This window comes from Dama dama, chromosome 22 (genome assembly GCF_033118175.1).
Source record: "Dama dama isolate Ldn47 chromosome 22, ASM3311817v1, whole genome shotgun sequence".
Classification (NCBI taxonomy): Eukaryota; Metazoa; Chordata; class Mammalia; order Artiodactyla; family Cervidae; genus Dama; species Dama dama.
In genome coordinates this window covers 45,525,166-45,549,057 of record NC_083702.1, presented here as the reverse complement: position 1 = coordinate 45,549,057, position 23,892 = coordinate 45,525,166, and the positions used below count along the sequence as shown (strand labels likewise).

At 54.1% G+C, this 23,892-nt stretch overlaps 1 protein-coding gene across 1 annotated transcript; it reads left to right on the top strand.

The window, feature by feature from the left end:
* The first annotated feature begins 3,030 nt into the window (after positions 1-3,030).
* On the top strand, positions 3,031-14,141 carry RASD2 (RASD family member 2). Its single transcript, XM_061124161.1, has 3 exons — positions 3,031-3,216; positions 7,987-8,266; positions 11,666-14,141. Exons 2-3 carry the CDS (start codon positions 7,996-7,998, stop codon positions 12,193-12,195), a joined length of 801 nt encoding a protein of 266 aa, XP_060980144.1. The 5' UTR covers positions 3,031-3,216; positions 7,987-7,995; the 3' UTR covers positions 12,196-14,141.
* The last annotated feature ends 9,751 nt before the right edge of the window (positions 14,142-23,892 follow it).

Sequence of the window (23,892 nt, the reverse complement as noted above, 5' to 3'; positions counted from 1 at the left end):
AAGATGAAAGTGGTCATGGGTTATGGGAGAGGGAGGGTGATAGACAGCCCAGTAAGGAAGGAGATGGCTACAATAAGTGGTCCATGTGAGACGGTAGTACAAATGCGGGTTGGGGGGGTGGGCAAGGAAGCCTAGGAAAGTGAGCACATGCAGAAGGTGTCCTGTTGCCACATGAAACTTCCTTGGGCATCAATTCCTTATGTGCACCTGTTAATATATTGACTGAGCCACTCTGCACTGGTCGGGGGGGGGGGCAGGGGCAGGGGGGTCTCCTGGGGCCCCACAGCTCCACATACAGCTCCCCTCAAGATGGGGACATGGTCAGTGGAGCATGACCCACTCATGGAAGAGAACTGGGCTGAAGCAGCAGGTAATGGGTTCCTGGGCCAGGTCAGAGCTGGCCGCCTGCCATGTTTCCGGGATGGGGGTGAAGGAACCAGCCCCGTGGCTTAAGTCCTCCTGACCCGAGCTATCCAGGTGAAACGTACCACCCTGCCCACCTCCTGCTGTGAAGTTCACAGCCAGCTCAAGGCTCACAGCCTCTGTGCATCAAGCTGAGCACAAACCCTCCTGGGCTAAGCCAGTTCTAGAAGCAAAGCCTAGATGAGGAAAGAGCACTGGGCTGGGATTCTGCCACTTGCCAGCTGGGTGGTCTTGAGTATGTCCCCAAAGCCTTTCTGAGGTCTAGATAATCCACATCCTCCGGATAGGGGACTGATCACAGTCAAGGAGTGTTAAGTGCTGAGTCCTCCATCTGGTCCCTCCACCTCCATCTACCCCATCTTCTCTGGTTAACTTCCCTGAAGAATCCCAAGACCACACAGAGACAAGAAGAGCAAGCCACTATTTACAGTCAAAGTCCAAGACCATGTTTGTACATTTGTCAGTCTGTGGACCTAGCATAGCATACCCATTTTAGAGATGACATAACCAAGCCCAGGTAATTTCCATAACTGGCCCAACTGGGCTCAAATATTTGAGCAGACATAGAGGCAGACTGAACACTAATGTCTCACCCAAAGAAGCTGGACCCTCACCTTGGTGCCCCCAGACCCCTCTGCCTCTCATGAGGTCTGAGAGCAGATTAGCAGACATCCCCCAGGTCCAGGGTTCTGGAAGCGAGGCTATAGCTCCCTGGCTGATACAAATGATGGTTGGACAGACACAGAACTGCATCCCTTCATTGTCCCTATACCTCGTCACACAGAACATTTTCTTTTCAGCCTCTTGATAACACTGGAGGAGAACATCACTGTTGGGCTAAAAGGTCTTTAACACCTCTTCCAAGCTGGCCCACCTCCCTTTTACACTGAGGGCACATCTCAAGCCTTGGAAGTCTAGTTTCCTGCTAGAATTTAATAACCTTGGTTTGTTTTCCTTGTGTTTATTTTTGTTCTTATCTTCTATTTATGGCAAGTGATACTGGTTTCCCATTTAAGGCAGTGATATAACAATTCTCCAGAAAACGTGTTTGGGGCAAGGAGGGGAGGAGTGGGTCGTGGAGCCAGTGACAATTCTAAGTAATAAAGATTGAGATCTGCCCTGGTTCAAGGTGGGGAGAAGCGAAGAAAGAGGTGCTCCTCAAGAGCACTCAGTATAGTACGTCCCCAGACCTGCGTGTCGCGCAGACCTCCATTCAGCGCGCTTAGGCCGAGGTGACTCCGCGGCCCCTCCTGATGGCACGTGCGCGGCCCATGTGTCACCCTGCGGGGTCGCGCGGACCCGGCGACCTGGGGAGGAAGGCGTTGGCTCGGGGCGGGCAGGCCGGGCGCCCGGGAGGGCCCCTGGGGTTTTCGGCGGAGGAGGAGGGCGCTGGAGCCGTGGCGCGAGGGCTGCCACCTGACCGGGAGCGAGCGGCTGGGGTCCCCGGCCAACCCGCCGCGGGATCCTGGCGGGTCACCTGCGGCCGGGGCGGTGTGCGTGTGAGTGCTTGCGCAGACGTCAGCCTCCCAGGCCCGCTCCGCCTTCCGCTCACCGCGCGCACCCCGCGCCCCCTGCCGCCCCCACCCTCAGCTCCCTGGCCCCACGCGCCCGGGCACGCGGAGCGCCAGACTGCGGCGCCCGGGCGGCCGCGGGCGGGGCTGAGGGGCGGGGCCAGGCCGCGGGGCCCGCCGCCGTTGGTCGAGCACAGCACCCGGGGCGGGGCGCCGGGCGAAGGCGGGCGGGCGCGCTCGCGGAGGCAGAGGCGGGCGCCGGACTGCGGGACTGGCTGATCCCTTGCCGCGGAGAGGGCGAACGGGAGTCGCTCAACGGGTCCAGGGAGAACCGCTCGCAGAGGCGGCGAAAGGCGTCCAGGCCTAAGCTGGGCTTCTGCCGCTGGAACCGCCATCCGGAGCCTGGGCTCCGATCACTTTTCGGAGGGACTATTGACCTCGCCCTGCGGGAAGAAGAGGGGCGTCCGCCTCCAGGAGCAGGAAAGAGGGAGGAGCCAGGGCCCCGCAGAAAGTTCGCCTCCTCTGGGGGACCGAGGGGGCGAAGTGGGAGGAGGAGCCTGTTTAAGGCGAACTCAGAGCTGCGAAATCTTAGGGCGGCGTTCAAGGCCCCCTCCCACACGCGCGCGCAGCAGAGCGCCCTGCTCCTCCTTCAGCCGCTGGCTTCACCTCGCAGGGAAAAAGAGCATACCCTCGGCGCCGGGGGAGCGGCAGAGCTGAGATCGAGGTCGAGTCGGGCAGGCACCCTCCACCCGAGCGATCCCCTTTGGAGCGGGCGGAGCAGGTGGCATAGGCAGTCGGGAGGATAGTTTCGCCCGCCCCGGGCACGCACATACGCAAGCACCCGCAGTCACTTCCAAGGGACCCTCCAGGAGTCTTGAAGGACCCGGAGTCACCCCTTCTGCCCTCCCGCCCCAACCCCGGAGCCCCAGGCGGGGACCCCGGGATCGGCCGTCCTCACGCCTCCGGGCACCTGGCTCAGCCGGAGTCCCCCGGGTCCGGGCAGGGCAGGGCCGGCGGCGGCGAGCCGGAGCCCGCCCAGCGCCCGGGCCCCGCCGAGCCCTCGGAACCCACTCATGGGGCACCGGCTCCCCGTGTCCCCTCGCCCGGCAGCGCCCAGCCCGGCGCCCCGAGACGCGCAGAGGAGGATCCCGGCGCAGTGACCCGGGAGCCGCCGCAGCCCCTGGAAGCCTCGGCTGCCGGAGAGGAAGGCTGCTCCCCGCACCTCCAGGCCCTTCCAGGCATCCCTCTGAGCCGCGCCAGAGGCCCGGCCCGCCATTCCCAGGTAGGAGGGAGACACCCCAACAGAACTGGGGAGGCGGGGAAGCCGGGGAGAAAGGTTTGAAGCTTTGGGGGGGAAGGTTAGGTGAAGCCTTACAGGAAGTGGGAAAGTCAAACTGATTAAGCCTGTTATGTGCCAGGATCACCCGGCAACTTCACTTACCTAGAGAAAATGGAATTAGTTGATCACCTACTCTGGGTCAGGCTGGATGCTTATCCCAGGAAAGAAAGACTTAACTGAGTTTTTGTTGAAAGAGATCTGGAGTAACAGCATGTTTGAATATAAGGAAACTGAGGCTTAGAGAGGAAGAGGCACTTCCCTTCCCCTAACACTCCCCTCCTCCTTCCCAAGCTGGCTGCAGCCGGCCAACCTGGCTGAGGGTGGGGCTGGGGTGGGGCCAGCTGGTGGTGGCCTTGGTGAGGACCTCCTGAGAGAGCTTAAGGAGCGCCTTCCTTGTTTAGAGTTCTTTGAGCTTTGGGGGGAATTGGTGCAAGGAGTGAGTTTCCTGGGCGATCCCCTTCCCAAGATGGGTTTTCTGTGCTAAGCTGGCCAGAGGGCCTCCAAGCACCTCTGCAGGGCTCTCTCCTCCCTGTGCCCCCAACCCGGGGAGGATGACGAAGGGTGTAGTCCTGGACCTCAGGGGAGGTGGGAGGCTGTGCTGTGAAGGGGCAGCCAGGTCAGAAGCCCATGATTCAGGTTTCTTCTGGCGTCAGAGGGCCATGATGGGGTTCCCCAAGACCTCTGCCTGCACTCCAGTCCCTCAGCCCCTTGACTGCCAAGAGGAAGTGTCACAGAGAAAGGAACCCGCTTGCTGTGTGCCAGGAGGTGTGTGGGCCTCTTGGCTTCTCACTGAGCTCTCAGGGCCACGCTGTGGGTTTGTTTCTACCGTTTGATAGATGACCAACCCCACTAGGTGCAGTCATTTGCCCAGGGCGACTGGACTGGTGAGAGGCAGATCTGGTCTGCCTCCTTTCTGCCACCTCAAGGGTGGTGAGATTGGCTTTGCAAAGCACCCAGGACTCCTCTCAGTGGGGGCATGGAGGCCAGTGAATACATGTGTGTGCCCAGAGACTGGGATGTGCCCTAATGGTGGAGGCTTGGGGTGTGTGGGAGGGAGGGGAGGAGGGAGAGCTCAGGGTATCACAAGGAGGAGAATGTGGCTGGACTCTCATCCTCTGTTCTTGCCCCTCTGACCCTTCCATCTTCCAGGCAGGCCCTGGGAGAGGGGCACGATGGAGAAGAAGGGGTGAACCCACAGACGCGTGGGGCAGGAGCTGGCTGCTGAAGGTCTGGGGGCATCCCGGGCAGGGTGCTTGCCCCCAGCTATCTGCAGCAAGAGACAGAGTAAATTAGAATGGACCTCTGGGCTCATTCCCCCAACCCGATGCCAGCTGAGGCTTCACTGAGTCAGACACTGTTTTGAAAAAGCCTGATTTTGGCCAGGGGGTGGGTTTTTTTAGAGGTAAAAGCCCAGACTTTGGAGCCAACAGCCTGATTCTAATCCTGGCCCAACCAGTCATCTGTGGAAACTGGGGCAAATGACTCAGCCTCTCTGACCTCCCATGTCCCCATGGGTCCAGCAGGTTGATGGTGGTCCCTTCTTCATGGGACTGCTGTGAATTCACTGGGATAAGACACACAGGCACCCAGCATGATGAAGATCTGCCAGGCTGTGGCGACCATTCCCCCAGCATGGCCCCACCACCTCTGCTCCAGGCCCTTCTGCCTCCCAGGTGCCCATAGAAAGACCCTGGGGTGAGTCACAGAGCTTGCATTCGGGTACCCATGCGCTACTGGTGGCTCCTACTAACCATTCTCCAGGCGAAATCTACATTCTCAAAGGGCCCTTTGAACTCCGACCCCTGCTTGCTCCTCACTGTAGGGTTAGCCTGGCTGAGGATAGAGAGAGGGGAACAGGAAGTGGAGGAGAGAAGCTGTGCCCACAGCACCGCCTGCAGAGCCTTCTCTGGGGGAGGAGAAGGGAAAAAGGACCCGGGGATGGGGGGCAGAACCCATAGAGGTGGTGTCACCTGACGGCCAGATGTCTGGGTGCTTCACACAGCCCCACGTGGCTGGAGCCATGTGCAGACTCACAGCCTTCTCTCGGAGACGAAAGCCACAGATTTTTTTTCCTCCATTGCCCTTTATGAACCCGTACCTCCTCTCTCTGACTTCCTCATGTCTATTCAGTTGCTGATGTTAACACATCTAATACCAAGAACTCTGAGCTAGAGGCTGGAGCAGGCAGTGAAGGAGACTCACTGTCCCTGGGGGCTGCCAGCCTTCTTCTCTGTCTGTGTAGACAGAGATGACCAGCAGCAGAGTCAAGCTCCCGGCAGAGGGACTTGGGGAGGAGGCTGTCCTGGTGTGGGGCCTCTTCCCCGCGCCCCCCCCACCCCCCACCTTCCCGATCCCGGCCTCCGTTGAAGGCCCAGGCTGGCTTTCTCCCAGCCTGGGAGGAGACTGAAGAGTTCAGTGCTGTTGGCTTACAGCTTCCTCTCCCTTGCTGCCCACCCAGGTGTGTGCTCAGTTCACAGAGACCCACCTCATTGTAGCTCCTGGGCCAGCTAGACAGGGTGGAGGTGGAGGGCGAAGACCCCAGAAGGAAGCTCTGAATGATCTCCGAAAGGAGAGCCATTTGCTTCTTTCACGCACAGGTCATTTATTGAGCACCTGCTGTGTCCATGGCACTGAAACCCTATGGTATAAGCTCATAGTTGGTTTCAGGCACAAATTGGGTGGGGGTATGTAGGAGCTGTACATTTGGAGTCACCATCCTGCCTCCCTTATTAACTAAAAGGGCCAGTCGTGTAGACTTTTAAGCATCAGGTCCTTATCTGTAAAACACGGAAGGGATTGCATACTTCATAGAGAGGTGGTGAGCGGAACCCCAGGGCACAGGGCAGAGTGCCTGAGATTGAAGCCCTCCTTGGCAGGTTACTGGCTGTGTAACCATGAGCAAGGTACTAAACTTCTCTGTGGTGCTTCAGTTTCCTCATCTGTAAATTGGGGTAACCACCTACCTTCTGGGGATCCTGAAGGATGAAGTGGGTTAGTACACATTCAACTTAGAGCGCTCTGCATATATTAACCGCAAGATAAATGTCAGCTGTGATTATTGTTCTATACTTAGCACAGTGCTTGGCACACCGCAGGGCTTGTTACTGCTGATTGTCGTCACAGCTCCAGGGTCAGCGGTATGCTGAGCTGGCTTTTTGTGTGCATCCCTTTGCAATGCATTCATTGAGATCATCTTGGGAGCTTGGAATCGGCCATGGCGGGAGTTTGACTCCATGAAATTGACAAATGCTGCCAATCAGAGCTTCTATGAAGGTCTTTTTAAAAAAGCACTTGACTGCATGGTAGCTCTCAGTTGGGCAGAGCGATAGCACTGAACAGGTTGTGTGCGACGGCAACCCACTCCAATTCTTGCCTGGAGAAGTCCATGGATGGAGGAGCCTGGCGGGTTATGGTCCATGGAGTCACAAGGAGTAGGGCATGGCTGAGCAACTTCACCTGCTTGGTGGGGTGGGAGGCAGAGGAGCCTTCAGAGAGGAGGTGACATTTGAGCCAGACCCTGATAAAGGGAAGAGGGGTTCTGGGGGAGGGGCTGGCATGAGTTGAGGGCTGGTCCCAGCAGAGCTCAAGCTCACTAGGGGTTCCAAGTTGGGGGGAATTCTGGTGGGTGCTGAGAGAGGAAAAAGGAGGGGGGCTGGGCTGTGAATGGCCTTTGGGTGGGCCTGAGGAGCCCTTGGAAGTTACTTATCTCTAATTGGGCTTTGGAGCTTCGATCCATTTCAGCCTCTCCCACAAGGTCAAGAGGTTCCTGTCGAAAGTTTTGGGTATCCCCCAGAACCATAAACCCTTGGAGCTATAGGGACCTGAGTCATTCTTGAGTCATTTCTCTGACCTGCATCCCCTAGTCCAGGCAAACTCCCAGGACATGGAGGTTGAAAAATTGCTGGGCAGCCTGGTCCGTGGGCATGGAGGATGTGGTCTGGACCTGGCCTTTCTCTTCTTTCCGGGAAGGCCAAATGGCCATGGCACCCCCTTGCTTAAGAAATGCTCTCTAAAACCTTCCCCATGTCATGTCCCAGAGTCACAGGCTCCCGGGAAGCCAGAACTGCAGAGGACAGATGGTCCAGGCAGAGAACAGATTCTAACAAGAGTCAGCATCTTTGAGAACTTGCCATGTGCTGAGCCCTTTACAACAGCCCTGTGAATCAAGTCCACTTTATAGATGAGAAAAGCGATGCCCAAGGAAGTTAAGCTCCTTTCCCAAGAGGAGTAGCGAGTTAGGGGTAAATCGAGCCCCAGCAGTCCCATCTGGGAATAAATAAGGGGTGAATGAACCCAGGGGTGAGTGAATGAATAAGAATGGGTAGATAAGTGAAGGAGGAAAGAAACAAGACAGGGATGTTCAGGCAGAACTCCACGGCCCTTAGAGAGACCCCAGTCCAGCTTTCCCATTGTACAGACAGAAAAGTGAGTGAAAGTCGCTCAGTCATGTCCGAGTCTTTGCAACCCCATGGACTATACAGTCCGTGGAATTCTCCAGGCCAGAATACTGGAGTGGGTAGCTTTTCCCTTCTGCAGAGGATCTTCCCAGCCCAGGGATCGAACCCAGGTCTCCCACACTGCAGGTGGATTCTTTATCAGCTGAGCTATCACAGAACCAAGTAGGAGGCTAACAGGGGAGGCCACAGCCTCCAGCACAGGCTGCAGGGCCAGGCCCCCGGCTTCCTGACACTCGGCCCCCTCTCTCTGCTGCAGCCCCGAGCCATGATGAAGACCTTGTCCAGCGGGAACTGCGCACTCAGCGTGCCTGCCAAGAACTCGTACCGCATGGTGGTGCTGGGCGCCTCGCGGGTGGGCAAGAGTTCCATCGTCTCCCGCTTCCTCAACGGCCGCTTCGAGGACCAGTACACGCCCACCATCGAGGACTTCCACCGGAAGGTTTACAACATCCGTGGCGACATGTACCAGCTGGACATCCTGGACACGTCCGGCAACCACCCCTTCCCCGCCATGCGCAGGCTGTCCATCCTCACAGGTGGGTGCCGGGGGGTGGACACGGGAGCGTGAGTATGGGAGTGTGTGTGCTCAGCACTTTACAGCTTGCAAAGCTCTGCCTCCATCTGAGATGAAGCTCGTGAGCCCCATGCACCACCCCGTGAGGTCGGAGAGGTATTGCTGTTTGCCGACAGCGGATGGAGCCAGGGCCCCGGATCCCTTCCCTCTGACTCTGGTTTGATAGATCGTGGCTGCCAGTGCTGCCTTCCAGATCTGTGGCTTTACCCAGGAACAGAGGGGCTCCTGCCTTCTTCCTGCCGCGGGTGACCCAGCAGAGCTCCGGGGCCCAGGGTCAGTCTGTCAGGCTCAGATCTATTGACACCCGAGGCCTTTACTGCCTCTCAAAGAGGCAGGGACAGGACCCAGACAGTGATCAGCCAGAGAGGCTGGTGGGGACCTGCGCATGCTGGGAACTCAGTAATAATCACAGTAATGGCCATGGTGATTGCTAACTCTTACCAGGAGCTGCATGCCTGGGCCTCTTTCTAGAGCTTGGCATGTATTTAATTAATCCTCACAACTAACCTAGGAGATGGGTATCTGCCTTCATTTTACATGTGGGGAAACTGAGGCCCCGAGAGGTTGAGTTACTCCAGATGATACACAGCTGGGAAATGGCAGTCTGGCTCTCCTGTAGCTTCTCAGCCAGGCTGGGAGTTGGGGGAGGGAGGGGAGCTTGTGGGGTATTAAGCGAGGGCAGATGGAGATGTGAAACTGGGCCATGCTTTTCGTCACTCCAACAGTTTTGTGTGGTAGCTAAGAGCATAGGCCCAGAAACTGGTCTGCCTGGGTGCAAATTCTGGTTCTGCTGTTTCCTGGTTTTGTCCCTCTGAGCAAGTAACTTAACCTCATTGAGCCTTGATTTTCTTATCTGTTTCACATCTGTACCCATCCTAGAGGCCTTCATGAAAATTAAATGAGTTTATGTAGAAAAAGTGCTTGATGAGTGGAAGGTGAGCACTCACCAAATATGGGTCTTATGTGAAACCTGCATTTGCAGTGTGCATGCAATGGGCTGTGCAGTCATTTCCTAAGCCACACTCTGCCGTTGCTGGGCAGCTGATGAAGGAAAGGAATCAGCAAGTAGTCCCCCAGCCATCACTAAAAAAACTCCACAAATCAAAATACTTCTGCACCAAGAAACCCTTCCTATGCCCACCCCTCCCTCTACGGCCCAGCCAAGACCCCTCCACGAGTGCCCTGGGCATATGGCTTCCTTTTACAGCTGTCCTCGCTGACCATCTGACCCAGATCACACTCAGCCTGACCCACTCCACATTTTGGAGAAGAAGTTTGTGGACAGAGGGAGTCTGGGCTGACCTGGGTTCCAGTCCTGTCTCCACCACTTGGCAGCTTACACATGGGACCAGAGGTTCAGATCTCAGTCTTCCCAGCTGCACAATGGGTATAATGTTGCTTCGTCCCGGGGTGACTCCTCAGCCTACAGGAAAGTGCCAGGGGAGGGGGGCATGGGGGTGTTTCCAGGACACGGTGAGGATTGTAGGAATGTCAGCTCCCCCTACTATGGGGAGGGGACACAGTGCCCACCGATAGAAATAAAGCTAACAGAGGGAGGGAGAGAGAAGATATGGAGAGAAACCATGTGCATATTCCCAAACTTAAGTTTTAATTACACAAATAACACACAAATGCATGCTCCTCTAAGCATATAGATGAGGGTAAAAAGCCCCTTTGACCCTTGCTTCCACCCCACCAGGCTCCTGCCCCCTCCACCAAGGTAGCCACCTCATCAGTCTTCCAGACCCCCCATGAACATAATTGACATTCATGTTTGGGTCCCCAGAACAGAGTATTTTCGTCTTTTTTACGTGCACGTGTCATTCTGGGCACATCTGTCTGGCCACCCGTATTTTTGCTCGCCAGCCTGTGCCTCATTTTCCAACCTGGTGCTGATGCACAGCGCATTCTGAAAGCCATTAATTCTGCCGCCAGCTCTCCTTCCAGCTGCCAGCCAGGCGCCTCTGAAACTTGGCATGCAGCTTTGCATTTGAATGTGTCAAGGCCGCTGCCTACCAGGGTGGGTTTCACAGCCCAAGCAGAAATGGGTGCCAGGCCGGCACTGCCTTGCAAGTGCCTTTCTCAACAGCCCACACCACCTTTCATCATATCGCATCCCGTCCACGCGGCCAGCTTTATGGACACCCACCGTGCGTCGTGACGAAGCCTGCCTTTGCTCCGGAGCATGTCATTGGCAGGAACGCAATCCTGAATGTGCTGTGTGCTATTTTGGGGGGACAAATGGTATGCCCTGGGGGTCCAGAGGAAGGAGGCAGCGGGGCTACCAGAAGCTGGAATTGCTTGATTCTCCTCTTGAGAACGTGGGCTGGACCCCGGCGCCTCTGAGCCTCAGTTTCCTATAAAACAGGGATCTTAACATCTCCCCACAGGTTCTCAAGAGATTAAGCCAAAGTGCAAAAGGTGCTTTGAGTGTGAGATTGTGGTCACTGTAGTGAGATCTGAAAATCAAGGTAGAGGCACTGGTCTTCTCTCACCGTCCCCACCTCCCCATCATCCCTGTTTCAAAGACCTACACTGAGGGATACAGCAAGTTGTAGCAGGGGTAGTGTGGGCCTCAGAAGGTAGTGTTCACTTGTTCATCCACCATGTATTCAAGAAGCAGCGGGCACCTGTGTGTGCCAGGCACCAGGAATCAGGTCCATGTCTCGGCCCAGCCACGCCTGAGCTGTGTGATCTTGGGCCAGTTGCTCACCCTTTCTGAGCCTCAGCCTGCCCACCTATCACGTGAAGGTAATGAAATCTCCCTCACAGAGGTTTCATGAGGAATCCAGGGGTACTCAGGTGGGTCTTACACGTGCTTGTTCTCATTATCCTTTTGAGATACAAGTCACTGAGCCCATGTCACTCTCCACTTATTATCTCATCAGACCCTCAAAAGCATCCTGCATGGGACAGGTGGGGAAACAGGTTTAGGGAGGTGGCATGACCCGCACGAGGCTGAGTGAGGGGGCAAGGGATAAACCTAGGCCTGCCTCCTGCCAGCACTCTGGGTTCCTGGCTGCTCCAGGCCCCGGGGATGTTCACTGAACAGCAAGAGCCCTGCTCTTGTGGAAAGTGTAGTAATTACTATTCTAACACAGTCCACACAAGCTCAAAATCACTCACTCTGTCTATGGCCCTGCAGGGAAATGTAGGGTGGATCCATTGTGTTTGAACCAGGCTGTGCCACGTATTAGCTCCGTGACAAGCGATTTAACCTCCTGGGCCTCAGTCTTCTGCTCTGGAAAACGGGAATAATAGCAGCTCCCCCAAAGAGTCACTGTGACGGTCAGGTCAAGGAGTGGGGAGAGGGCAGAGGAGCTGCCTGTAAACTTACCTCCCAGGGTTTCTGTCTCCGCAGGTGATGTGTTCATCCTGGTGTTCAGCCTGGATAACCGGGAGTCCTTCGATGAGGTCAAGCGCCTCCAGAAGCAGATCCTGGAGGTCAAGTCCTGCCTGAAGAATAAGACCAAGGAGGCGGCAGAGCTGCCCATGGTCATCTGCGGCAACAAGAACGACCACGGCGAGCTGTGCCGCCAGGTGCCCACCACTGAGGCCGAGCTGCTGGTGTCCGGCGATGGGAACTGCGCCTACTTCGAGGTGTCGGCCAAGAAGAACACCAATGTGGACGAGATGTTCTACGTGCTCTTCAGCATGGCCAAGCTGCCGCATGAGATGAGCCCCGCGCTGCACCGCAAGATCTCCGTGCAGTACGGGGACGCCTTCCACCCCCGGCCCTTCTGCATGCGCCGTGTCAAGGACATGGACGCCTACGGCATGGTCTCCCCCTTCGCCCGCCGCCCCAGCGTCAACAGTGACCTCAAATACATCAAGGCCAAGGTCCTCCGGGAGAGCCAGGCCCGCGAGCGGGACAAATGCACCATCCAGTGAGCGGGAGGGATGCTGGGCTGGGGCTTTGGCTGGGCCTTATGGGAGGTGGCCCCGGCGCCCGCTGCCCACATCCCCCGGACAAAACCTCAAGAGCAGTCACATTCTGAGACCTTTGGGGGGCCAGACCAGAGGACCCCAGCCTCCAACCTCTGTCTAGTCTCCTGCCTTGAACCGCTTCCCTCTGATTCCTCCTTTCTGCCGCTCCCCTTGGGTTTCAACTTCTCCGGAGGGGTGGATCTCTGCCGGGCAAGAGGCAAAGCTGGGTGACATCTGGACTTAAGTCAGGACCCGAGTCAGAGCTTGCCTGTCCTTGCAAGAAACGCTGATGCCAGACGGGCCAGGGTGCCGGCTTCCAACGGAGACTCCTGGAACATCAGAGGATGAAAACAACACCCCGAGTCGGCTGGGAGGGGGCTCTGCCCTCCTAATGTAAGACACAGCTTGGTTTAGGTGGCAGCTGGAAGTCTCCCCTTACCCCATTCTGATCCACTAACCCTCTGGCTCAGCAGTTTCTATCGCCTGCCCTCTGAGTTGGCCCCCAGCTCTCCCTGACACTGAGCCAGGGGCGTCTCTGTGTTCAAAGTGGGTGTGGCCACATCTCCTGGACCACGTCCATCTCCTGGGCCGCCTCCCTCAGCCTCCCCTCCCAGGTTCCTCTCGTCTGCTGGTTGTGCTTTGTTGTTGCAGCTGTTGTGGCGTTCCCAGTAGAAACGGAAATCATTGTACTGTAAAAGCCTAGTGATCCCTCGTTGGCCAGGACCTCCCCCCAGGTTCAGATCCGCTGCCTCCATGGGGGACACCTTCCTCCTCGGCTCCCACATGGGGTTCCCGTGGCCTGTTCACAGCTGGACACTGCCCTCCTCCTGAGCTTCATGGTTTACACTTACATAGACGGGGCAGGCAGGCCGGGGCTGCGTCTCCTCCTGCCCCCATTTCACAGAGGAGGCAGCTGAGACTCAGAGGGCTAAGGAGCAAGCCCCAGCTCTGCCTCCTGGCTAGTTCAGGATGGAGCTCCATCTGGAAGCTGGCTGTCCTCTGCTGTGCTTGTTCCTCAAGCATTTATTGAGCACCTCCTGGGTACTGGGTCCACTGTGCTAGAAAACAAAGAGGGTAAGTGATGCACTTGACGCCCCTAAGGCCGAGGCTCCGTGGCTCCAGCCTCTTTCCCTCCCCCAGCCTGGCCTCTGACTGCCCCTGCTGCCCTACTGCCTGTGTGCACGCAGCTGTGGGGAGATGTGGAAGAGCAGCTGGGAGCTAGAGCTGAGCCGAGGAGAGGCAGATGAGAAGAGCTCCCAGGGGGCCTTTTCCTGGCGCCTGGGATGGGGTTGTGCTGGATACCAGGCATGGTGGGATTTGAACCTGTGGACCAAAGGCTCTTGTCATCAGCTCTTAACAAAGACATTTTGTATTTAAATCCTTGAAACTATTGAAGTTTAGAGCCACAAGGCGCCTTAATGATTGTCTGGTGAATCCGAGGCCCAGAGAGGGTAAGTAACTCACCCCGGGTCACACAGCAAGCCTGTGAGTGGCAGAGGCAGGGTTAGGTCAGGGCATTCAGCACACACTATGATGTGTCCCTCTCCCGATCCTGCCTCAGCCCCTGGGGCCTTCGGGGATTTGAGGTGTCGTCTCCCTGAGCCTCTCCGCAGATCGGCCTTTGAGGGCTCCTGTAGATCCTGTGTACGCTGTACCCACGTGTATACCTGTACACACACGTGTACACACACGTGTACACACATGTGAACACCCAGAGAGACACATGCCCTGGCCTCAGCTCTGCACACCCCACACCTCCCACCCGGCCCTGCTGCTTAAGGCAGCCACTCTGACCCTGCTTCCGTACCCCCACCTGGCCCCAACCTGAACGCTCTAAGCAGACCAGGTACCCTGGCCAGGACAGATGTGTGGCTTGCTTCCCCGTATCTCTGTGTACACTCTCAATTAAAGTGGGTTTGTTTCTAAGCCGTGTCCTTGACCACGTGTGTTTTCTGTATTTCCAAGAGGAGGTGTGGCTCTTCTGCAAGCATAGCTGGCCTTTCCTCCCCAGATGGCACCTGCCTGGTGCCCTTGCCCTGCGGGTCAGCGCTGAGTCAGCCATCAAGGTTAATTAAGTACGTGGTGGGAGTGGGGAATAAAGCCCCCAGACAGGAGGGAATCACAGCCCCGACCTTTCTGGGCCCTTTGAGGGCTGTGTGCTGAGGTGTCTGTGTACCTCTGAGGAGTGACCAGGTCAGACAAGAGACGCCTCCTCCCCGTGGACCACCAGCCCTTTGTGATCACCACGCGTCTGACTTCTAGGTGTCACCCAGAACCATGCGGAGAACATTTGGCAGTAACGGGAAACAGTTGTGATTACCAGAACTGCGGAGAGGGGCGGCATGCTATTAGCTCCTGGTGGGGGATGTTGCTGAACACCCTCCAGGGACCAAGGGCAGCCCCTACCATAAAGAGTTACCCCATCCTGAAGGTCGGCAGTGGGCAGCCTCCCTGCTTGGACTGTCAACCCTTGAGACCAGGACATGGCCCATATCTATGTGTGGTTGATACAACCTACACCTTTCTGGATGGTACTTCATAAACACTGGACACGCAGAACGTGCCCTCGTGTGAAATGAGACAGGACGAGGGTGGGGATGGCAGGTGGAAGTGGGGGGAGGTGGAGTGGAGGGAGGTTACACATCCCTGTGTAACCCCAATGTGGCACCTTGAATGGAAGGTTTCCTTGGATGGAGAGGAGGGGATCAACCACACCCATGCTGTGTGAATGACATCCCTCCTCTTGCTCCATCTTCTCTTTCAGCCCCATGAGAAACATGCTCCTCGTGTTCACCCTTCTTGTGGTGGGGAATTAGGCTCAGAGCGCTCAATATCTTATCCAAGATGGCACAGCAAAAGGGGTGAAGTGGCAGATCATGGACTTGAAACCAGGGATCATCTGAGCTCCATGTGGGGGAGGAAAGGATTTGGCATCTGGGAGACGGAGACAGGTCTGTGCTACTGATGGGTCACTGAGCAGGAGGGGCAGGTCTGGAGAGGGAGGTTCAGAGAAAAGGAAGACAAGGTCCCTGTGGGCCAAGGGCTCATCCAGAGGGAGAGATCCCTGTGCGGGCATCTGGGTGAGCCTGGCTGTGGTGGAGGAAAACCAGCCTGGGAGAGCTCCCGGCCTCCACCTATGGAGGAGCCCAGCTTCCCTCCCATCCTTTGCCCACGCCAGCCAGAGAATGTCCACGTGGGAGGCAAGTCACTGTGATGCTCTATCAGTTCTCCGTTTTGTAAATGTGAGATGTGGAGGTGAACATTCCTTTCTGTATTGCAGGTCAGAACCGCACCCTAGGAAGGGCTAAATGGGGAGGCAGCTGGGCGCACCCATGCAAGGCTTCCACGGTGCACCAGAGCCCAGGTACCTCTGCCACACTCTGTCTCCATGGCGGAGGCGGTTGGGGGGTGGCTGTGAATACATCCTATCTCTTCCCAGACTTCAGTTTCTTCAGTTCTTAATGGGAAGTGGCGAGGAGGACAGCTGGATCAGACAGCACATGAACAGCCCCTTACAGCTCTATGTTCTCTGCAAGAAGGAATTAATATTCCCACTATATAACCCACAACATTCTGATCTTTACTAAACAGAACACGTTTGCTCGAGTCCCGGCCCCAGCCCCACTCCGTGCATCCCACAGATTCACCCTTGAATGGGGTTAGCAAAAAGCTGTGGCAGAGGAGGCAGATGTCCCAGAACAACAGCCCTGGGATGGACGGTGAAATAGATTGTAAGAAAACTTCCTCTCATGCAGAGAGCATTCACAGATAAGCCCAGTGCAGCCAGCTTAACTTCCATCCTAGGAAGCAAGCACTGGGAATCTGATTTCTGAGAATTCTGAGCAGCAGACTTTAAGGACTTGTTCTGTTCCACCTCCCTGAACCTGTCACTTACTCCAAAGAAAAACTTCAGTCTGCACCCTGGCTTGGTGGGGGGCTGATGAGAGGCCACCGGGGCTCAGCAGCAGAGGCTACTGGGAACGTGGAAGGGAAAGGGAGCCGACCTTTGTTGCAGGCCCGCTGTGTGCCAAATACCATGCTCAGCCTGTTCCCACATCCTCTCATTGCATCCTTGAGGCAAAGCTATATGAATCCTCATAGGAGGGCCCTGAGGCCCAGAGAAATAAGGCGTACGCCTGGGGTTGCACAGCCAGTTAAGTGGCAGAGCTGGGCTAGAATTCACGTCTGACTGCAAAGCATGTTTTCTCTCTAGAGCTTTCATAGCTGAGCCAGATAGAAGCTGCTCTCTGGAGGGAGAAGCCAGCAGGTTGGGATGTGATATGCGAACATGGTTCAGAGAACTTGGGTCGATGTCATTCACAAGGAGTGAGAGGCCTGCCCCTCATAAACAAGGGCACAGCCACTGCAGCTGAGAAGAGCTTAGCTTCTCTCTCATGGAGAAGCCCGAGGTGGGCGGACTAGATCAGAGGATGGCTCTGCTCCACTGGGTCATTCAGGCGTGCGGGTCTCAGGTTCCTGCATCTCTAGGATCGTGTCACATCTGCAAGGTCAAAGCCACTACGACATTCCAGTTCAGCCGGAAAGTTCAGGGAAGAAAGCGCAGACGCTGCAACTCTGCTGTTCTCAGATCCCTGGACACATCCCGTCCTCTCACTTTCCACCGGCAAAACTCGGTCTTGTGTCTGAACCTCCCTGTGAGAAGGGCTGGGAAACACTGTTCCTTGCTGGCTGGTCCCGTGTCCAAGGGTGACTCGTAGAAGAAGACGGGGAGCGATTGGCCGGCCAGCTAACAGTCTCCACCCAGCCACCCTCACACAGTGGTCCAGACCTCAGGACTCATGTCCAACCTGTCTTCCAACAAGCTCCACACTGCAGACATGATCAGAAAGCAGCTCTGACTTCCCAAAGCTTCTTTCAAGTGGCTCTGGGTCTTGCTTTCCCCATCCCTCCCTGAGAACTGGGACTGTCCCATGACTTTTCTCACCTGTACCGGAGAAAATTTGGATGGCAACAGTCTCAATTTGGAGAAGGAAATGGCAACCCACTCCAGTATTCTTGCCTGGGATAGTCCATGGACAAAGGATCCTGGTGGACTGCACTCTATGGGGTCGCAAAGGAGTCGGACATGACTGAGCGGCTAAACAACAACACAGCCTCAATTAAAAGTCGTTGGTCATGTGATGATCGACATTTCTGTCTTCATTCCAAGGAAAGAACTCCCCTTCCTCCAGCTGAGCTCCACTGTGCACAGAAAGCTAGAATTCAGGGAAAAGAAGGGTAGGCAGGTTCTCCTTTTTTTACTCTCCATCTTCCATTTTAGTGAATTGCAGTTTCTTTTTCCTCTGTTCCTGGGGGATGGGTCTGGGGAGCAGGGTAGGGGAGAAGTGGGGGAGGGATGTTCTTACTTGCAGGGCTCTCTGATATTGAGGAAAGACTGTCACGCTTAGAGCTTGGGGAATGTTTAGTGGTGGTATTAAAGTCTAAGAGGTTATTCTGTAGATTTTTCAGAGACCAGCCCACCATCACTGGGAATCTCTCACATGTGGGAATCTTGAAGTAGTTCTGTGCATCTCTCTCTTTCGGGTACCTGCTTAGTCTTTCTGCAGACCCTAGGACTGTTCTGGCATCCATGGATTCCCTCTGGCCCCTCCAGGATGCTCACTTGAGAAGGGTTGAAGGCATCCCCATAGCAGTGTTCTCTCATGGTTATCCCACATTTGCTCTATATCAAACTCACATCATTTGCCCCAATTAGCTTGACTGTAAGTTGATCTTAGTTCAGGCAGCTTTTTTATTTGGCTGCGCTGCTTGGACTGTAGGATCTTAGTTTCCCAACCAGAGATTGAACTCATGCCTCATGCAGTGGAAGTACAGAGTGCTAACAACTCTGACAACCCATGTTGTCACTTTAATTTTTTTTAAATTTTGAATTGATTTTTTATTATTTATCTTTTATTTTTATTATTACTTAAATAATTCATCTGAGTTCAGTAAGGATCATTAGCATCTAACTCAGACAGTCTATCACCCACTGGATTTGTCAGGCAGAACAGGAGTCCACAGAGCCCTGGGCTACAGGGACATGCGTCAAGCACTTGAGGCTTGAGATGAGGGCAGACACTCTCACAGAAGACCATAGCACTCTCCAAAAATTCTCTTTACCAAGAAATCCTCTCACTATCGACTCTTTCATATCTTTGACATAGGTAAGAAGTGTGAGTGTCAAGTAGCTGGCTCTTGGCCATCTACGTTGAAAATGTTGCTATTTATTTACATCTTGCTTTAGAATCTGAGAACAATCTTGTTGGGTCTCAACCAAAAAGAAAGGGAGAGGCCAGCCTCATCCGCCAGGAAAAAGGGGACTGGGAATGACACTCAGGGAGGGGTTCCAGCCTCATCCAGGAAACAGAACAGAACAGAACAGAAAAGTGAGTCAGATCCCAGCGCAAAGACTGAACCAGCGCAGGTATCCCGGGCGCACCCCTTAATGTGTGTCTCAACAAGAGAGGCAGAGCTTCTTAACAGTTAACAAATAGACTCTGATCTGGGGCTTTCTGGGTTTCCCCGGTGGCTCAGATAGTAAAGAATCTGCCTGCTGGGCAGTATGTCTGGCTTTGATCCCTGGGTTGGGATGATCCCCTGGAGAACGAAATGGTAACCCTCGCCAGTATTCTTGCCTGGAAAATCCCATGAACAGAGGAGCCTGACGGGCTACAGTCCATGAGGTCCCAAAGAGTAGGACACGACTGAGCGAATAACATGCCCTCTCACTCACTGAGACTTTCTGGGTCCGAGTCTCAGCTCTGCTATTTTCAAGTTGAGTGTCCTTAAGAAAACTACTTTTGTATCGGTCAGCTTTCACTGCAATAATGCTGTGTAACAAACCACTACCAGATTCAATGGTTCATAACAAACATTTCTTCTTATACTCACTGGATTCCAGGTCAGTTGCAGTCTGAGTGGTTTAGGCTGGACGTTGCTGGTCCTAACTTAAATACTGATCCTGTTTTAATTTAAAATTTTGATGTTTTGTTCATTGTGATGTCTTATTCCATTTAAGCTGCTATAACAAAAGTACCATAGGCTGGGTATTAACAACATGCCTATATTACAAAATAAATTGGTTTATAAACAAATTACATATTGATCACATAAACTGACTTATAAATAATGAACATATATTTTTCACAAATCCAGGATTAAGTACCGGCAGCTTCAGTGTCTGGTGAGGGCCTGCTTATTTTTACATAGATGACCATCTTCTCACTGTGTTTTCACATAGCAGAAGGGTCAAGGGCGCTGTCTAGAGTCTCTTCTATAAAAGCACTAAGTCCATTCATAAGCGCTCCACCCTTATGACCTAACTTCCCAAAATTCCACCTCCAAATACCAGCACATTAGAAATTAGGTTTTAAAATATGAATGTGGTGGAGGGGGGACACAAACATTCAGGCCAAAGCAGTGGATGTCTTGCATAACTTTTTATTTTTAAAATATTACATTAAACATCATTTAGCTTGGGGACTTCCCTGATGGTCCAGTCAGTGGCTAAGACTCTGAACTCCCAATGGAGGGGGCACCCAGATTAGATCCCTGGTCGGGGAACTAGATCCCGAATATCAAAACTAAGAGTTCCCAGGCTGCAGTGAAGATCAAAGATCCTACATGATGTAAGTAAAACCTGGAGCAGTCAAATATGTAAATAGACAAATATTTAGGCTGAGCGCCGAATAATTGATGCTTTCAAACTGCGATGCTGGAGAAGACTCTTGAGACTCCCTTGGACAGCAAGGAAATCAAATCAGTCAGTCAGTCCTAAAGGAAGTCAACCTGAATAGTCATTGATGACCCTGAATAGTCATTGGAAGGACTGATGCTGAAGCTGAAGCTCCAATAGTCTGGCCACCTGATGCAAAGAACCAACTCTTTGGAAAAGACCCTGATGCTGGGAAAAATTAAGGGCAGGAGGAAAAGGGGGTGACAGACAATGAGATGGTGGGACTGCATCACGGAGTCAATGAACATGAGTTTGAGCAAACTCAAGAAGGTAGTAAAGGACAGGGAAGCCTGGAGAGCTGCAGTTCATAGAGTTGCAAAGAGTCAGACACGACTTAGTGACTGAACAGCAAGCTTGGACCCTGAGTTTATTGGTATCTCCTTAAATTTTTGCACCTGAGGCAATTGCCACCCTTACCTTACGCTGGCTCAGGTGTCCAGATGTGTTCTGGTCTGCCTCATATGCTTATTCTAGGACCAGTCCCCCCTCCCCAGGCTGAAGAACCTGCAGCTACTGAGTGTATGCACTCCCAAGATGAATCATAGAGCACAAAATGATGGAAATGTGAGACCCCAGCCTGGAGCTGGCCCACTGTCATTTCATCCACACTTCACTGGCCAAAGCAAGTCATACAGCCAGCCCACAACCCTTAGAGTGGGGAAATACTGTGTCCACTCTAGGGGACTTACATGGCAAAGGGTTTGCATGTATGTTCTAATACAGGGAAGGCATGAAGGACTGTGAATGTGACAGTCTGCCGCACCTAGCCTCGCTGAGACTCGCTGCGGGCCCACCTGGGGAGGGTGCACTCCAGATGTAGTTCCTGCTCTGCGGCAGCAGCCCTGGCTGTGTGCCTCTTATGAGCCAACCTCGGATGCATCACTTCTCTGCATCTCTGTCCTTCATCCTTGAACTTAGGGAGGACCACACAAGGAGGCATACACAAAAGCACTTGGCAACTTGTAAAAGGGGTGCAAACACGTGTTCACTGCAGGATTTTAAGACACAGCCCCCAAATACTTTGACACCCCTGTCTGGGAGAGGTAGGGTCTTTGGCCCCATCCCCTTGATCTGGATAAGCATCTGACTGCTTCCACCGGTATCGTATGCTGGAGTGATGCTGTGTGTCTTCCAAAGCCAGCTCAGAAAAAGTCATGCGGTTCTGCCTGGTTTTCTTGGAACCTTCTCTTGCTCCCAGGATGCTCCCCTGCAGAGCCCAGCTGCTGTGCAGTGAGAAGCCCACTCCTTGTGGAGAGGCTGTGTCGGGGCACTCCGGAAGCAGTTCCAGCTGAACCAAACTGAAGGTCAGGCATGTGCAGACAGCAACCTTCAGGTGGTTCCCACCCTGGCCACCCCAGCCTTCCAGACTGGGCAGAGAGAAGCCATTCTTGCCGTGCTCTGTCCAAATTTCTGATCACAAGATCTGTGGGCAGAAGACAATAGTTGTGATTTTATGCCACTGAAGTTGGAGGGGCTTGTTAGAAGCAATATATATTTAAGACATTCACCAAACCCCTCCTCACGGTCTGGGTCTCAGAGCATAGAAATGAATCAGATGTGGTTCCTGCTTCGTAGAGAACCAGAAAGCAGCCCAGAGAAGCAATTGCACTGTATCTCGTTGTGTGCTATGTTAGGGGCTGTGAATGTCCCAGTGTGTCTGGATAAGGTTCTGGACTGCCTTTTCTGGAAGAGATGTTGCTGGAATCGAATCTAATGGATTAATAAAAGCTACACAGGAGGACAAGGGAGTGTTCAAGGGACTAGAGCTGAATGCATCTTTGGCTCAGAGGGCAAAACCCACTGTTCCTGGAAACACCCTAAATACCCGGCTCCTGCAGGACCTTAGCACTTGCAGTTATCTCTTCTTGCTTCCTCTATAGTCCCTACTGGCTTGCTTGGTCCTTGCATTCAGAATTCTACCCAGAGAAGTTTCTCCTTTCTTCTTCTTCTTCTTTTTTTTTTTTTTTTTCTTTTCTGGCCACACCATGCAGCAAGTGGGACCTTGGTTCCCTGGCCACGAATTGAACCTGCATCCCCTGCATTGGAAGCATGGAGTCTTAATCACTGGAGCACCAGGGATATCCCTTCTCCTGACTTCTTGACCTAAGCTGTGTGTGTGTGTGTGTGTGTGTGTGTGTGTGTGTGTGTGTGTGTGTGTGTGTTAGCAGCTCAGTCGTGTCTGACTCTTTGTGACCCCACAGACTGTAGCCTAGCAGGCTCCTCCATCCATGGGATTCTCTAGGCAAGAACACTGGAGTGGGTAGCTATTCCCTTCTCCAGGAGATCTTCCTGATCGAGGGATCAAACCCAGGTCTTCTGCATTACAGGCAGATTCTTTACCATCTGAGCCACCAGGGGAGCTGTCTTGACCTAAGATCCCCCCAATCCATCACTCTTTGCCCTCTTTTCCTGGTTCATCTTTCCTCATAACATTGATCATCACTTGCCACTTTATAACATGTATGTTTACAAAGTGGGAAATACAGGAGACTAAGGCATGTTTCCCAGAGAAGCATGGTTCCTGGCACACAGTAGGTCTTCAATAAAGGTATCAGGAGTGAGTGGAGGAACAAAGAGAGGGACCGGATCAGCCGCACATTTGGAAGCCCACCTTGGCTGCAGGGAATGGGTCAGAGGGACGTGAGAGAGGATGATGAGGAGAGGGTGGATGCGAGGTGATAGAACTGAAGACCTGGGGTCCCAAGCCAGCTGTGGAGAGCTGCATTGGGTGGAGAGTCGATGACCATTATTGGGCAGCTTGGTATCTGGGCAGCTGGGTGGTGGTGCCAGTCTCCAAAACGGGGCACCATTAGGACAGTGCGCAGGTTAGAAGGAGGCCATGATCATGGGGAATGGGACAGGAGGATGGGAAGAATGGGTTGAACTGGAGTCCTGTGGAGTTTGGAACCTCAAGTGCAATGGACTGGCAGGAACCTGGAGGAGAGAGTCCGAAGCTTAGGAGAGCAGTCCAGCCTTAAGCAGGGGACCTGAGGGTCATGTCAGCTGTGGGAGAGCGTGGACTAGACAGACCTGGCAGTAAGAAGAGGACCCAGAGGAACACAGTGTTTAGGGAAAGACAGAGAGTGAAGGATGGCAGAGGGAGAGAGGAGAGGTGGGTGGAAAGCCAGAGTGTGTGGCCATGGCAGCCGGGGACCAGGAAGGGTCCAGCAGGGATAGGTGGGCACTGGTGTCAAAGCTTCCACGAAAGGGCTGCAAAGCACCCACGAGACACTGGAAGAAGCTGAGCGAAGGGACAGACTGTGTGTGATGGGACAGGGTGGTGAGCCAACAGTGAGGGTCCCTTTTCCACTTAAAAAAAATTTTAATAAGCAAATCTGGAAAACGGGAGAGAAACTAGAGGGAGAAAAGGGGTTCCAGAGGCTGTTCGTACTATTACCAATTTTGAAGACAGAGAGGCAGAAACTTGCTGAAATACTCCTGAGAAAGATTCAGAAGCGACGGAGGATGATGACACAGGAGAGGAGGAGGGGGTGACTGCTGGAGGGGGGGGTCTCTGGAGACGTGGGGAAGGCAGGGATCCAGGGCACGGGGCGGAGGTGGTGGCTTCAATCAGGAGAGAGGATGCCCTCAGAGGAGGGGGTAGGGGGAGCAGAGCCCACGCTGGATGGAGTGAGCTTCCTTGAAGCCCTTCCCTGCCTGCCAGAACAATCAGGGTCCTGGTGAGCTGCCTGCTGGGGACGGAGGCTGGTCCCCAAGAGAGAACATTCTCAGCTCTCTAATGTTTTCATAAGAAATTAAACCTCAAGAAGAAAAGCCCAAATCAATTTTAACCAAAGTGAGTAACGAGCAGAGAGGATGGCTGCAGTCCAGGAACGTGGGGAGTGCAATTCATAGAGACAACTAAAACGAAAAAGCCTATTTGATGTTGAATATTCACTTTACATCCCCAGACTGGTGCTAGG